Source organism: Falco punctatus (assembly GCF_963210335.1).
Source record: "Falco punctatus genome assembly, chromosome: 6".
NCBI classification, from domain to species: domain Eukaryota; kingdom Metazoa; phylum Chordata; class Aves; order Falconiformes; family Falconidae; genus Falco; species Falco punctatus.
The window spans coordinates 90,264,721-90,281,702 of NC_137585.1; the positions used below are offsets into that span (position 1 = coordinate 90,264,721).

The window sequence follows — 16,982 nt, forward strand, 5'->3', positions numbered from 1 at the left end:
TCAAAAGTAAGCCCTTGGCACAAGTTACCTTTATCTAAATACAACATGACATACATCTCATTCACCAAAGAAATAAGCAGCAGCAAAGGTTGTCTATTGCTAAATCCAATGGTCATAACAATAAATAATAAAAAAAAAAGTATCTGTTTTCTTCCCCGATGTCCATGAATAGGAAAAAAACAAAACCATATCCTCACATAAAGTTATAGCCTCCATCCATCAATTCCCATTTTTATATAAGTCAGATGGCCCCATTAGTATCGTACAGTTTTAAGAAGGGGTTGTGAGATGAGGAATTAGGTCTAGATTTTTACCCTTTTCTGAGGTTACAGCGTGCCCTACTAATTTCCATGTAATAATTTACATATAAATATACATACACACATATATTTACTTACACAAGCACACATACACGTTCTCTCAACTTTTTTCATGAGAAGTTAGTATCAACTACGTATAAGGCTTTTTTGGTGGCTAATTAACCTTGCTTTGTTGTCACTGGCAATATCCTTGTTCTTGACCTTATTTTACTGTAGAGCTACAATGGGGTCACTATCGCTGATCACTTTTCCCAGACAGGAATACAAGAGACATGACAAAAAGAAGACTGAGAATGTTGTGGGGGTTCTGTTGTCTGGTTATTTTTTTAAATGAAAGCATTACATTTTAGTCTCTTGCCTAATTTTTAGGCTCAATCTCAATAATACATAGTAGAACAGCAAGTGTATTTCAAGCTTGCAGGAAGCCAGAACAGAAAACACTTGCTAATTCTACTATCAACACGGACGCAGGGGTTCAGGTCTTGTGTCATTTAACAAGATTCCTATATTATGTTATAGCCTACAGCAACCTCTTCTGTCTCTTTTCAGATGTTGCCCTGTAAATCACTGATACTCAAGATAATTTTGGTATCTGAGCCTCTCTGACTTCAATCATTATGCATCTTGAGAAGGTCTGAAGCCCTTGTGCAAATGTTCAGAGGAACTGAAAAACTCTCCCTCCTCTGCAGGAGGCCCTTGTGCAGTATCTCTGATCATTTTTTCTGCTATGCAAGTTAGGTGGTGGTAGATTATCTGTATTCCTGGAGCACTAAGAGGTTTAGAGCACTGAATTAGGAGACACGGGAGAAAGATACATGAATTGAGAAGACAACATGATGGCTTCCACCATGAGGCTAGAGGTTGAACTCCACCAAGCAGAAAGGAGTGCTGTCATCTCCCCACTGATGCTTTGTTAGTGACAATGGAAAGAAGAGTTGGAGCACTGAAACCAAGTTATCCTCCAGCAACTAAAACTGAAATTTATTCCCGAGGGTAGGGTTGGGGACTTTTACTGTTACAGCAGGTATTGTCTCTCCTGTAAATAAATGGAAAGATACGGACATAAGGGCATACATATACATGGAGCTGTTCCCAATTACGTGTCCACAAGGAATTTTAAATCCAACAAGAAAACTAAGTTTATAATTAGCTCACCCTACTTTCAAGGGTTTGCCTGGTTACAGAACAAGAGCACGCACCAAGCTGAGCGGAAACATCTGTTGCACTTCAGATGCACTGGAGCTTGTGCAATACCGTGAAGATATCACAAAGAGTTCCAAAGCTTGATAGGGATGTTATTTACTCAAGACCATTAATGGAAAAAATTTCTTCATTAGGCACTTTTTTAAGGGAGGAAGTGACTATGCGTTATGTGTACATAAGAAAACCACAAGTCGTATAAATTAACCTCAATGCCCTTGAAAATGTACTCAGATCTTCCAGCTCCCTTAATTCCAGTTGTTCTGATTGCACTACATCTTACTCTACTAAAAACAAAAACCCCAGAAACTTGACCACTAGAAGGACAAGCAGTGCCAGAGATGCTTTATGGAAAGAGGCAGAGTTAAAGGGTACAAAATGAGGCAGAACTATAAAATGAAACTGAAAAAAACAGCATCCCATCATTAAGGATGTCACAGCTTCACATTTCATAGCATTTCCTAACTTTCACATCCACGACTGCAGTCCAAATCCACCCCACTGTGACTGCTCTGGCCCCTCCAACTCTTTAAAGTAGTATTTGTTGCTGCTTTGGCAGCAGTCTGGTCCGTGCTCTGGCATTGCAAAAAACCCCAAAACCAACAGCAACAAAACCAACACTCTTTTTGTTAATTAAACACACTAAATTTTGCTAGGTAACCGAAACCATGTGAGGGCTGAGGGGTGGGGGTGGGGGGAGGGGAGGTGGAGTGGGGGCAGGGCACATGTAGAGTTCTTTCTTGCTCTCTTCCTGACAAAACCTACGATTTGGCCACGCTGAACTGAACTTTCAGAGTATACTTCTCTGGCCGTGAGGGGTCCTCCTGCAGAACGAGTGAAGTTGGCTACAAAAAGCAGAGGTCACAGACCCCTGAAAAGAACCTGTAAGAACATTTCACCATGGTATCTATCTGCTGAGCTTTACAGATGAGTAGCCTCCTTGACGATGGGAATGGAGTGCTCCTTGGACTTCATCTTCAGACAATAAAAATTTAGACATCCTCCCCCCTGCACACACACACACAAAAGGGTAAAACATAAAAGGTCAAGCTTCAGCTCCAAGACTAATCAGCTTCCATAATTTCCCTCCCAGGCACATCAACCACAGCTCCCGACCTCCTGCTGGGCAAGAAACATTAAAATATTACAAGAGGCCAAGTGCACATCTTAACTGGACATGCAGGTGATGTGAGCAGCCATAAAGCTCATCTGGTTAGAAGGGGGAAATTACTAACAGAAAATGCCTGTGGAAATATTGTCAGAGAAAATGCCTTCCAGCCTGGGAAGTGGGCCTGGGAAGAAGCAGCATCCTTGAGAAGTGCAGCTGGCCTCTTTAAAGTATACAGCTGGGTACCTAGAAACCAGAGACATCCTGAGATACCATTGATAAGCACAAAAACAAGAAACTGTAACAGCAACTTATCATCTGAAAAGGTGAAAAATAGCCTGGAAAAAGGGGAAAACATTCTGAGAAAGTAAGATTTCATAACTGCCATTGGCTGTTCTATCTCCAAGAACAGGAAAACTGTCTGGAAAAACAAAAATTGGCCAGACAGAACAGAAAACATCTATTTGCTATTCCAGGTAAAAAACAGAAACTAACAGCACCTATCAGCTGCTGAAGTGGTGGTGTCATACACCTCCTCATTTCCCTATGATACAAGAACGACTTAATTTTTATCCAAAATGAAGCTTCTCTCTCTGACAACTTTCTGTGCTGCATGCACTTCTCTCTTCCTAAACGGGCTGAACTCTCCACACAAACTTTCTAAAAGATCTTGGACCCCCGCTGGGGAGGGTTTGGTTTGTCCTCCCACTTCTGGGATAGTTGGGTCCCCCTCTGGGATCAGTTTGTCCTCTCCTCTGGGACACTTTGGCCCATTCTGAGATCTGTCCAATAAGCTTGATAGTGGTATTATTCTAAACATACACATATGTGCACATACGTAATCTATCACAAATTACATCTGCTACTACATTATTGATGTTTGCGTCGCTAGTGATAAGTTTGTAGCAACCTGTAATAGCATACACCTACTTGGTTGCTGCCACTGGTTTATAACAGCTTTTTTTGGATACACACACACACGTATATAATTTTTTCACTTATATATATATATTCACTTTATCAATCGTAAGTATAGTTGCTAGTGGTGTTTTTTGTGGTATTTGTGGCAGTCCGTAATAAAGCAGAGAAACTTAAGAGGGAAAAGACTCAGTGTCCTTGTGTATTACTGAATTCTACCAACCCACAGTCACAATCTCTATATACCTGCAGGCTGGGTAACCCTTTAGGTTGTGACCCTGAAAAAAATGCTTTAAAATCTCTCTAGCAAAGTCAGCTTGTGTAGAAAAGCAGGAAAATATCTGGATGCTATTGCATTTTTTAAAATGAACTTTAGAAGTCTGTAAGACAAGGCAACAACAGCATTTCAGCTACATTAACCTGTATATTACTGCACCGTAAGCCCTAGGAGATTTGACCCCATAGGAAAGACCACCATCAGCAATGCATCTCACACATTTCCAAAAAAAATTTATCCACTTCAGGTTTTCTACATCTTTTTATTCTCTGTTAGGTGTAACACAACTGTCACACCTGAAACTCTATAAAGATTTGACCATTGACATTCAAAGATTGAACATTTCAAAAAGTTTGGCTGGTATCACGTAATTGCTAAAAGACAAGCTACCGAGTGTTTCACTGCATCATCGTATGACACCAGCCACTAAAGCAGCTGAAAAATTTCAGTTTTCTCCTCAGAATACACAAGCTTGTAAGAAATGTTTTGATAAAAAGCTCTGGAATACTGAAGTATTTAGTTCAGGTGAGACTGAAGAGAATCTGAGTAGTATTTAGAAAAGAAGGATGATGGTAAGGCGCGGCAGCAGGTTGGATTTCTAATTCAGTACCGCATGTGCAGTAAAGCGGATGTCCCCCTTAATGCGGGGATTGGAGGTGGATTAGGGAGTCTCCTAGGAGCCGTTTTACATAATAGCATTCCTTCACAGGCCCACAGGTATGTTGCAAAATCCACCTCTGGGACAAAGTGATCAAAAATTTCTTTCAGAGCGTAGCTACAGATTGCAGACCACTGTTTCCAGCTACCAAACCAGTTTAGCATCAAATCTAAGGAGACCAAGTTAAAAACTAGAAATGCCAAAAAGCATCCCCGTCATATTTACATGGGGAAACACCAGTACTTAACAAGACAGAAATAACCCTTCCACGTCTATATTGATTATGGCAAATCTCCCTGCAATCCTTCAAACATCACCAGAGTTCAAGTATGTTGTTTAATTGGTTCTAACCACACTAAATCCCAACCACACACCATCAAACTGGATCTCGCCAGCCATGCTGACTGAACCAGACATGGGGATTTTTCTCCAGCACAGACAGCTTCTTGTCTTGCCAGACTCCCACCTTCTACAGAAAGCTAGTATTTTAACTTTGTCCCAAGTAAACCAACTATATCACATTACTAACAAAATATTAAAGAGTCTGGAAAAACGTCTATTTTCGTCATCACAGGCATTGAAGAGCTTTTAGTCTTTATCTTAAACACCAGTAGCAAATGGCAGCGCTGTGAAAGACATGGAACAGCTCCACCACTTTTGATAAAGCAAAAACAAAGAACGTTGACTAACAGGCAGTGATGGAGGAAGGACCCACAACAGAAATCCCTAACCTGTTTTTTTTTTTCCTGTTTACAATTACTTTGTAATTCATACACTCCTCTGGAGACAAGTTCACGATTCATGGCTACAACTGGATACACCTTTTGTGTCCTATTTGTTACCTGTTATTCTTCTAACCTCCTTCCCCAGGGCTTATGTCCTTTCCACCACTGACCTGAGAACCACAGAGACTGCCGAAGACTTACCACGACTCTATGCAAAAGAATTCAGATAAGACATTAGTCTTTGATCCCAGACACTGCAAGATATTCTACTTCTTTGCACACCAGATGCTTGCGTAAGACGAGGCCTTGCCTAAGCCATCACTTTAGCAGCTCCACTTCATTAGCTGTCCTTTCTTCTTTAACTCACTTCTTCATGTCTTCTTTCACGTTTGGACTTCTACACTTCACTTGGGGAGCATGAAGCTCACCTGCTTAGGAAGGCTACTCAGTGTTTTAAGAAGGAAGAACCTAAACACCCCTCTTCTGAAGCCCCAGACTCCAGGCTGACTGTCTAACCCTTCCTTTGTCTTGTGTGCTTGGGTGGTCACTTCCAAAACAGACACCAGCCTTCTTGTTCTTCACAGCTCTTCCAGAGCTGAATGATGGCCTGGAGAATCATGTCAGCAGATGGAGAGCAGCAACAGTGGGCAGAGGGTGGGGGGATGCAGCCCTACTGTGGCATTACCTGATCACAATTTTAGAAATTCCCTCCTACCGTAAAAAATACCAGATCTATTACCATTCAGTACAATTCAGTACAACGCTGTAAACCGACCGCATTTTAAGCGGAAGTTCTCCACACTGTTTTTTTCTGGACATTGTCCTCATATTCTTTGCTGGAAAAGCAGGAATCTATATTATTTTGACTACGTCCAGCAACCCTTTCACACCAACAGACTGCAGCCAACCTGTGTTCCTATCCTGTATCATTATTTTTGTATGGCTTTTAATTCAGAAAAGCCATGAGTGAACCTGGTGAGGCATAATGATGAGTTTCAGCATCACTGACCCCTCTTTTGCCAAGTGCTTCTTCAAAATTCATTTTGGTAACTATATTTTATGTTATATTTGTATTATAGATAAATAAATGTATATATACTGATATATATATCTAAAATATAATGTATATATTATTATATTTATATTATACCATTTAGTTATTAAAAAAAGTAGTAAAGGTCCTGTTAAACTGAAGGCAGAAGCTCTCAGACTGCCTAATTCAGAGGTGGTTCTTTATGACAGCTCAGACACAAAGGCGAGAACAATTTATTTTTGTTCCTCTTTATCTTGCAAAACAACACCGAGATGGCGAAGCGCCATATACAAACATTTAGCAGCTACATCAAGTGAGGCGAAAGAGTTACTGAGCCCAGCATCCCACCTGGCGATGGTCAGGAAGAGGTACTCTCCCACCAGCACGAGAAGAAGGACTTGTGGCAGCACCCTCTGAACCACCACCTACCTGCACTGCAGGGACCTCTGCCAGGCATGCTGCACAGTGCTAAGGAGTGGAACGGCAGCCGATGTTACAGCACCACAGAGAATGCTACACAAAAACTATTCCCAACACATTACAATTACAGCTTCCTCTTTCTAAGAGCACAGTCTAAGGTATCAGTGAAACCATTAGCTACTTAGAAGGAACAGAGCCGTCTACAAGTCCTGATTCACGTCCAGAACCTCTAGCAGTTAGTGTCACACTGAAATTCCCCACAGCATGAGTGAATTTGTCATATTTTTTTGCATCATGCAACAATTTAATTTATTCACTGGTGAGAAGTTCTAGGTAAGCAAAGAAACCCCTGTACGGAAGAAGGAAAATCCAGACGGAGTGCAAACAAACCCAACAAACCACCCCAAATCCAACACCTCACATGATCTACTGGTACATAGGGATCAAAATGCATTGTCCACACATTCAGCTACACAATTAATCCGGAATTCTGAATTCTCATTCCTCCTTTCTCAAAAACAACTTTTCCTATTGTTCCAGAAGACTCATCCTGAACTACTTTATCTTCAGTGCATCTTTGCTCAGCTACACTGTGTAAAAGAAAATAATGCAAAGAAAATAATGCAAAAAACATAAGAAGTTTTTTTGGGTTTTTTTGTTTGTTTTTTTTTTTTTTAAACTCAACCAGTCTATGGATGGGAACAAAACGTAAGGCATCCAAATGCTAATCAGATTGCGGGGGCGGGGGGGATGACACAAAAACAAACCCCAAAAAAGTCAGCAAAAGAGGAAAACTGAAGGAAGAACTATTTGGGGTTTCTTTTGTGCATTTGAGAACACCTTGCTTTGTCAATGTAATGGTTTTCCCTTGTGGTCAGGCCTCTTGCTTGTTTACAAGTGTCTTTCATATAAGAAAAAAAAAATGAAAAAAGATTTTTCTAAAAGGAATTTTTGTGTCATAAAAAGCCAAAAAATCAGACAGAAACTTTAAAGATGAGCTATATTTATTGAGTGCGTATGTTTTCCTCCTCCCTATCCCATTTTATACAGGCATTTTGGTCAAGTGAAGAAATGAACGTGAAATATAAAACCCACATTATCACTATAACCTTTCTCCTGCTCAGTATGGTTTACCTGCACACACCAAAACAAAGAAGTGACCTGCCGTATTCTGAAACAGTCACGACAATTTGCCATAAAAGAACCTTAACACAGGTTTGGCAGTTAAAGAATTCCTCTTTTTGCTTTTTTTGTTGTTGTTGTTTTGTTACCATCATTCCTTTGTGCCTCTCTTTGCTTCTTCAAAGGCAGAGCTCCTGCTCCAGTACTTACAATAAGCATAGCTTCAGAGGACCAGTTTTTGAGTCTCTTTGCGTACACCTACAGAGTGGGGAGCAGCGTGGGCTCTCTCCACACTGATAGAAAATAAGCCGACTCTGATCCAGAAGCAGTGGAGGGAAGGCTGAGTTTGAACCATCATCCTGCCTCTCCATGCAATTAATGTTCCCCTGGCGCTATTTTTCTTCACCTCAATAAGCAGTCTTGGGTGAAGTGTGCTTTTATTTCATGTAATGAGGGAGACTGACTTACAAAACACATCATATTTGACACGGTCTTCTTCCTCTGTGCAAAATGGTGTAGTGTCCTCTCACTATTCCTGTTATATCCCACTTCAGGCAGCTGAGGTTAGAATTAAGATGTCATTACTATGGTAATGTACAAAACAGTTATGCTAACAACCAACTAGTAACTTTATATTTACACATAGTGTTTTCAGTAGAACTTTATTGTGTTATAACAGACACAGGATCTTTTCCCCTTCACTACGGAAGGATTTTAAATTAAGCTTCCTGAAAATATGCAAAGTATCGTAAAAATCAATAGCTTACTGAGATAGATACCCTTCTCAAAACATCAAGTGGGAAGTTTTCTATTGCTAGATACACTTTTGTCAGCTTAAAAATCATGAAAAGTACTGCTGCTCTATGAATTTTTCAGAAATTCCAGAGACTAAAAATGCCAGAAGAGTTGCAGAATCCATCTAAAATGAAGGGAGCTGCAAAAAATGTGTCATTATTGCAGGAACTGTTTTCACTCTCTGGTTTTGGCAGAAGTGAAACAGGCTATAAGCATTGAAATAACGTCTGGCTTGGGAATAGCAGGAGGCTCTTCCGCGGCTTTTGTGTAACTAAGCCAAGCAGGGAAGGGCACGTTCCACATGGGGCTCCCAAAATCTCCAGCCCAGTCACACAAAAGGGACAGTCACAGCAGTGCTGACCACTGCCCTGCCTGAGCTTTCACACTGACTCTGCAATTCATAAAGCCAAGCCGGGCGTGCAAAAAAGGCAGAAGGCAGAGCACACCCCACGTACATGATGCAAAGCATGGGTGGCACCTCTTGGAGCTGGCGGAGGAGCTAAAACAATACATCTCAGTGCTGCACTCTGGTTAATCAGTCCCATGAAAAGGTGGTGTGACAGCATGTGGTCCTCCCAGGTTGGGGCCTCCAGTGTTCTGGCATCTTCATGCCACCACCATTTACATGCTTTGTCCCATGATGAAGGCAGACTGCACAAGCCGGGCCCAGAACATGGACCAGCCCAGGACTCCAACCTGCTGCTGCACTGGGCTGGAGTCGCGTCCTTTCCCTCTTCCCTGGTCTCAGGAACCTTGTGCTCTCAGAAGCCAAGCCAGAAGTGAGCAAGGGCATAACCTATCTCCTCCACCAGTCAGAGTCGAGTCCTCACAGATGAGAAATGGAGGTCTGAATCCTCCTTAGTCTGTACTGAGGTCTCTTAAGCCCCAGACAAGTGCCTGACCCTGCTCGCAATTGCCTCTTCCAACGTTTCTAGGAAAATGAAACCAGAGTTTTGGAGCATTTTTTGCCCAGGAAGGCTAGACATGAACTCAATACACATGGTGCATCATGTGAACATCTCTGGGTATAAGCAAAACCGCTCCTACACCTCTCAAGAAACTTTCCATAGTATCTGAGAAATCTCCCAGTCAGAAGTCACACCTAGAAAAACTTTTAAACCCTGTCAGTACTAGTACAAAGCAAGCAGGAGTGGCTCTGGTGAGCAGACAGCTCTGCAGCAAAGCCTGGACTCATCTTTTTACTGCCAGGAAAACATTCAAGAAGACTCCCCACCAGTCACCATACATAAACCACAGTCCTCATCAGAGGAACTCCACAAGCTCAAGGGACACATGCAGATCTCCCAGGGACACTGTAAGCACTTGGGATTGCAGGATTTTAAGATGAATGAAAGGAGGCTTAGGGGGAAGCGTAAAGGGTGTGAGAAACCCAGAGTCAGCTCTACTGCCACAGCAGTCTCAGTGCTCACCAGCACCAGCATACTTTATTTAGCAGCCCATGCTGCAGCATCCTTGGCCAGTAAGGAATGGCTACCATGGCCCACAGATGGTATTTGGGTGCCTTAAATATACTCAGCAGCCACTTAGTGTCTTATCGGGGACTTCATCTGCTACGTAAATCAGCTCTTTATTCTGCTTCAACATTTCTGAACCAAAGGTGACTACAGGCTGCCAGGTCAGTAAAAAGACAGCAAAACCAGTGCAGTGAATCAGTGAATCTATTCCTTCACACTCTTCTAGCTCTAATACTGCAGCAGGTGTTTGACCTTCACGTCAGGAAAAATGACACCAAGGATGTTCTGAAACAGTTGGTAATTGGACTCCGATGCAGCTTCATTGTATGCAACAAATTGACTATTACTGTGGCTGTTCGAAGAGGTATCAGCATTTCTGAACAGGACAGGACTTTGTAGCACACATTTTTTGCTGGTCACAACCACCACCATTTGCCTCTAAGGTTTGCCACTTTCTAACATCCCACATCTGCCCAAGGACCACACGTGGTTTTCTAGAGCTCTGTTTTTATGAGGTCGGTATTCTGCTAGGTCACTTCTTACAAAGAGTCATGAGGTCATTTATACCAAAAAGTGGAAGCCAGAGAAAACACTGTGGAATTAGTTACATAAATGGTTTAAAAAGGCACATGAGAATGAAGAGTGTGCAGGAGTAGAAGTTTCAATGGGAAAGAAGCATAATCCCGTCTTCTTTTGTAATGCTGGTATAAAAATCATAACTAAAACTAGCAGTTTTGTAAGTCCCTAGACTCTTGCCACAGCCTGCTGTACAGAGTGGAATGCAAAATCCTTCTGGGAGAGGACTGTATTTCCTCATGTGGCGTTTCTTCAATTTACCAGTTCATGACTACCCCTCTTCTCTAACAGTCACCTGTTTTATTTACTCTTAGCTGCTGCTACCATCATCTCCTTCCCTGAGCTGCTATAATTAGTATTGCAAGAGGCTTGAACTTCCTTGAATGAGAATTACCTAATACTTCATGTAAACCACAGGGTGCACGTGTGCTTACAAAACCCTTTGTAGGGCCAGAACCAGCGTGCTGGCATCTGCAGAATTGCCCTCCCATAAGCAGGAGAAATAACAGGAAGAAAAGCAGAACGTTTACCTCAGTGAGGTGCAAACTCAGAAAGATGCTGCTTATTGTTTTGCCTTTCAAATGCAAAAGCAGCAAGCATGCTTTTATTTCTTGTTTAGATACAACTAGGTTTTGAAATGGAAGCACTAACCTTACTTATCTACTTACTTAACTACTAACCTTAGCTTATCAACCTAGCTGCCCCAGTCCAGCAGTTGCCTTCCCAGCCTGAGCCCTCAGCTAGCACCAAGGCAGTGTTCACACGTGTTAAATCCAAGGTTAAGTAATACACAAAGTCCTTGAGACATGGACGATTCTGGTGGCGAGAGCTTCAAGACAAAGCCTTTTCCATCCACTCGCATTTGGAGGTCCAGCAGACCAAGCTCTTTGCACTCTTCGTTCAGCAGCCGTTCAAACCTTGTTCTGCAGGAACCCACTTGATCGCACAGTCACCCCAGACCCAACACACACGTTTTCAGCATTCCTGTCATAAGGCTCAGAAGGAGCCATTAGATCACAGAGATTAAGACCATTCCTGCAGAGGCAGGAAAAGCAGCTTTAGCCCTTTTGCTGGAAGAGTCAGATGATCCCCCTCCTTGCTTAAGATGTCATTATCCAGGATTCCTTCCTCTGTGTGCCTTATCCTCCTGTCAGTCTGCAGCTTAAACCCCTCGCACTTCCAGTCACATTTTATTTGCATTTACAGCTATGCAACACACTAAGCAATTCCTCTCCGCCGTCGCTTCTCTAGATGTTTAGATTATCTCTGCTAAGGAAGAGATTCATCTGGCATCTTTCTTAGATGAGGATATTTTCCCTTTACAGACAACTGCTGGTCTCTAGTAACTATTTGCTCTGAATTTCCTCTGCAGCTCGTAGAGGTTACAGCTAGGGTTGGGATGTGTTTCACTGAAAATACTACTCGGCCAAACTGCGTATTTTACCTGTGCCTGCTAACGGCTGAATGGAGTTTAAAGACTAGCAGTTCACTCTTCCTTCAGCCAAGCACCTGTAACTACAGACCCACACAACACAAGTCAGTAGATGTGTACATTATACGTAATGTATAGCTGGGAGGACACCTCTCCTCTTTAAACCTCCTGGCTAGTAACACACCAATACAAGTGAGAGGTATAGAAGAGGCAAAAATAAACTCAGGGTCAGGCTGATGATTAGAAACTCAACACATTAAAAAGAAAATCCGTGGAACTTTAAATATTTCCCCTACATACTAGCAGTTGCTTTGATTTTGGCACACCTCGCTGGAGAGAATGGAGTAAAAGGAAGTGGCAAAAGGTTTATGTAGAAGTACAATTATAGCAAGGTGTCCTTAAGGAATTCCATAATTTAAAATAGTAATCAAATACAGCTGAGTGACTAGCCTCCTTAAAAAACACCTGCTGCAGCAATAGGATGTAAAAAAAAAAAAAAAAAAAAAAAAAAATCATCAGTCTTTCTTCCAAGGGCAATCTAAAGTAAACAAACTGCACATTTCAAGAATGTTTTTCAGTCACCATCAGTTCACTTTTGGGAAGAAAACAAATAACAAAGCATTTCTAGTATTAAAAAAAAAAAAAAAAAGAAAACATTAACTCAGAGGAAGAAAATAGAAGAATGCAGGAACTGCACCCAAAAACTGAGCTCCTACATTAATCCAACTGACAAATAGCTACATAATTCAGCCCAAAATTTTTAATGGGGTGTAGGGGAATAAGGGATAAGCTTTACTGCACTTATTTCTCTAACAGTTTCTTATTCTTTTGTTTTCATGTACAGAGTTACAACCAGCTTGTCAGGACAACTCCGTAACTGCAGCTACAGCAAACCTCAGGCTTTGGTGATGAGCTCTTGACCTAGCGGTCAGGGCTGGAGATGCCCAGGACTGACTCATGTCACCCAGCTGAACTACCCCATTGAACCTCCAATCACCTGCTCAAAGTTCACATGAAAGGGTGAGTCTCATTACCCCTTACCTTGGAATTTGCTACAAAGGTCTGTGCAAAGGAGAAAGTTTCAGCTAAGAATAGTAACATAGTTGACCTGAAGGTTTTCCAACTACAGCAAGAACCTGAAGACTAAAAATATTCAACAATATTTACAAAAATGTGTGCTCCACGTAGTTATTGTAAGCACATACTAAGGACTGAGAATGGATTCACCAGCCATGGAAGTGTTTGGGAACCATATCATATTTTTATAGCTAAAAGTATGTCCTATTTCAAATCAGAAATCAGTTCCTCGAAGTCCTGCTGTTTCTGTTACACATCAGATGACATCAGGAAATCACAAATGTACCATCTAGTTTAAAAAACAACTGCATAACAGGAGCTTAAGCAATAAGTCTTTGGGGATGGAAGGAGTACGTGGTAACTCTGTACTGCACAGCTAAATAAGAATTCAGATAAATCACTGAAACCAACAAGGCAAGTCATAGAGCTTTCAGCTCTGGCTTGATATTCCACTCATGATACCTCTTCCAGATTATCAGTGGAAGTTGATAGCAGCTTGCTATGAATTCTTGCCCTATCTCTTTTATCAAGCCTCCCTCTCATACACATGAGGGAAAAATACCAAAGAAATATTGTCAAATGATAAACAAGTCACAGAAAATTAATTCCAAATCCCTAGGAATACACTGAAGATAATAACCTAGAAATTGAATAGACTCCATAAGCCTTGTTACCTCTACCCCTTAGAAAGTATTTGACAAGCTTCCAATATATAAGAACAACCCTCATATTCAGAAGTTCAAAAATAATCTATTAAAATGACCATTTTGGGAAGCTACTGAGCAAGAAGTCTCATTGATTTATTACAGAGATGACTACTTTATCAAGTTAAAGGAATGCTTGCCTTCCATTTTTCTGGCTTTAATCATCCTGTCTTACAAGTCCGCAGTTCAGAGCTGCTGAGATAAAAACCCAAAGATCTTACGGGTACCTCTAGCCATGAATGACAATCTTCTCTGGTACACACACACACACACACACATATATACATATGCATAAACCCAAACAAGTAACACTTGAAATTTTTATGTCTTACACCACTTACTAGTAATTTATATACTGTTAAGAGATGTGTTTTAAGACTGACTTGTTGAAACAGCTGCCAAGGAAATGCATTGGTCACCCTTCAGAAATCTCTTCTTATGGTTACTACCAGACAACAACACACCTATTGCAACCATATGAAAGGCTGAGTTAATTGTAAGTTAACCTGCAGATGTCAACATCAAGACTTCAACTAAGCGGCTTCTGTCATGTAGCAAAGTATGTTGTGACGAATGCAATGGGGAAAAAATATCCAAGTGACCCAGAAACCCTGTGAATGCTTTCAGGTTCCTCCTAGGGAAGCATCAGCCCACATGCTATCCACAGATCAGCACACCTCAAAATTCTGACGCCAGCTTTTGCAGTTTAGAGAAGCCTTATTTCAGCAGCCTTAAGCCATTCCTTTCCACAGAGCATTAATGTTATACTTACGTAAAAAGTGTTTTTCCAGTAAGGCTATTTCCAGGTGACCTTTAATCTCATTCAGTCTGTCAGACTCCGTTCTGTTAAAATCCTGGACTCCTGAAGCCATGATGACGGTCCCTGGACCAGCCTATAAGAAAGGCAAAACACACTCACAGCTCAGAGGCACATTTTTTTGGGGGGGTCATTTAAATACATCACCTGACTTCTGGGCAGTAAAGAACCCATGTAAGAAACATGCAAGTATCAACAACTCTGCATGCCTCTTATTCAGCATTAAATTACCAAAACAAATGAGTGAAAGCTAATCAAACAGCATCTCTCCCACGTGGGTTTACAGAACGCACTTCTGGAAACCTCAGGGAGTTACAGAAAACAAAGATATTTCCCCCTCCTTACCAGTTGTGCTGCATCATCATTTAGCCCTTCTTCTGCTGATTTAAAAGGTGTATTTATACCATCCCTCTCCTCTTCCCATTAAATGAATGGTCAATGCAACACACTTTACATATAAAACTGTGAGGCTAGCAAAAGTAATACTTTTCTAGATATTTACTAAATCATTAAAAAACATATATTGTATATTTTAATATCCATTCATGTAACCTGTAATTCTGAAGACAACTCTCTACAAGGAAGGGGTCCCCCACTCCCTCACCTCCAGTACCACCCAGTTACTGCTGAAGGATGGTGCCCAGAAGCTCCTCCTGGCAGACCAGGAGAAGAGGGAGTAAGGAGACTGTGTGTCTTGACAGATTTACCAGCATCCCTTGAACGAACTCAGAACTGGAAACACTGCAGAACGCAGGAATTAAAGAGCAATTTGATTAGTTAGGAAAAGCAGTGACAAGCACCGCCTCCACAAAGTGAGCACAGAAAAACCCCAAGCCCACACAGCAGAAGGCAGGTGATGCTATCTTTCTCTCATAAAGCAGGCGTTTTCAGACAGCAGGGGAAAGGGTGGGTGAGGGCATCTCTTGGGTAATGGTTGTTCAGGCACTGCGCGCAGTCCCCAACCGGTACAAAAAGACTGTCGACAAGAATTACAGGAGCTTCTCCAACAGCTTAAACTCAAACTCGAAGTGCTAGATTACAGAAGCCTACATCTAAGAAATGATCTCAAGACAAAAGGGGATTTATTTACCTCTCTTATGCATTCCCCTATCCCTCATTTGAGCCCTGAAAACACACAGGAATTGTATTGCTTTCAAAAGTCAGCTTGCATACACTTAACCATGACAGCTTAGATCATATATATACATAAACTCGACTAATTTACAGGAGCGTTTAATTAAAAAAACCTTTTTTTATGTTTTAGGAAAGAACTGCCGAGAGCTCTCTGACAGCAAAGTACTTTCACTGTTGGGAATATCTTACACTTTTAAGATAAAACAGTGTGGAGACACCTATTAAGCATCTGTTTCCTTGCTTGAGCTGAACAGATGCTGAATTTAAGCCTCAGAATTTTTCTATACAGGCAAATTAGCCAGCACTCTGTAGGCATTTACTGCACAGCATTTACCTGGCACCAACTCGCCACCTGGGCTTGCTCGATACAGTGCCAAGCAGAGATGCCTTCTCCAGTCCTAAATGCAGCGCACACCCACACAGCACTCTGCCACGGCTGCTGGCCCCAAGGAGGAGCAGAAGCCGTTAGCTTTGCAGCAGCCCTCTGCTGCTTCCTATTTTGGAGCCGGCACAAACCGTGCCACAGCAGAGACTGACAGACCCCAGGGCAGTCCCCACACAGGGAACTGCAGCACAGCATCCTCCTCCCTGTGCTCCACATTTCCCATCCACACCTGTCTTTAGCCAGAGAGGTGCAGTAAGACATGCCATTTACAACCACTCCAGCCACGGCTGAAGAGTAACAGCTTCCCCTTTTCAGAAGAGCATGGCATGGCAACTCACCTGTGTTGATTTCTTACCTATACAGCTGGGTCATATTTATTTAGGCTGCAAGATTTAGTGTTATCACTTGCCAAACACTTGGGAGAGCCCCAAGGAGGATGGCGTGCATGAAGTCAAACAGCAGTACCCTCACAACACACTCCACAGGCAGGCACAAGGAAAGTGTTACTGAAATCCAGATTGCTGCCCAAGCATTAAAGCATGGCTCTCTACATTGTATAATCCACATCTGATCCAATGGGACCATCTTTGCTCCCAGTACACAGGAATTCGTATGAAGCTGTCTAAAGAAACAGTGCCACTGCTTAAAAATGAATGAATAAATAAATAAATAAAACCACGTACAGGTCAAAGAGCAAGATGCTGTGCTCATCAGGAATGCGCCCAGGCTCTGCGCATCAGCCCACTGCTTAGACAGCAGCTGGATCCTGCCCAGCCAGTCTCCGGTCCCCAACCCCATGCACTGCG

General features: G+C 42.0%; 2 protein-coding genes across 2 annotated transcripts in view; one reads left to right on the forward strand and one right to left on the reverse strand.

The window, feature by feature from the left end:
* The window catches only part of GRAMD4 (GRAM domain containing 4), an 81,682-nt gene that overhangs the window by 31,795 nt on the left and 32,905 nt on the right, over positions 1-16,982 (reverse strand). The window contains exon 3 of the mRNA XM_080394099.1: positions 14,613-14,733. Within this exon, the coding sequence (XP_080250225.1) occupies positions 14,613-14,733 (121 nt within the window). The remainder of the gene's footprint in view (positions 1-14,612; positions 14,734-16,982) is intronic.
* CELSR1 (cadherin EGF LAG seven-pass G-type receptor 1) overlaps positions 1-16,982 on the forward strand; it is a 295,961-nt gene that overhangs the window by 14,586 nt on the left and 264,393 nt on the right. The window lies entirely within an intron of this gene.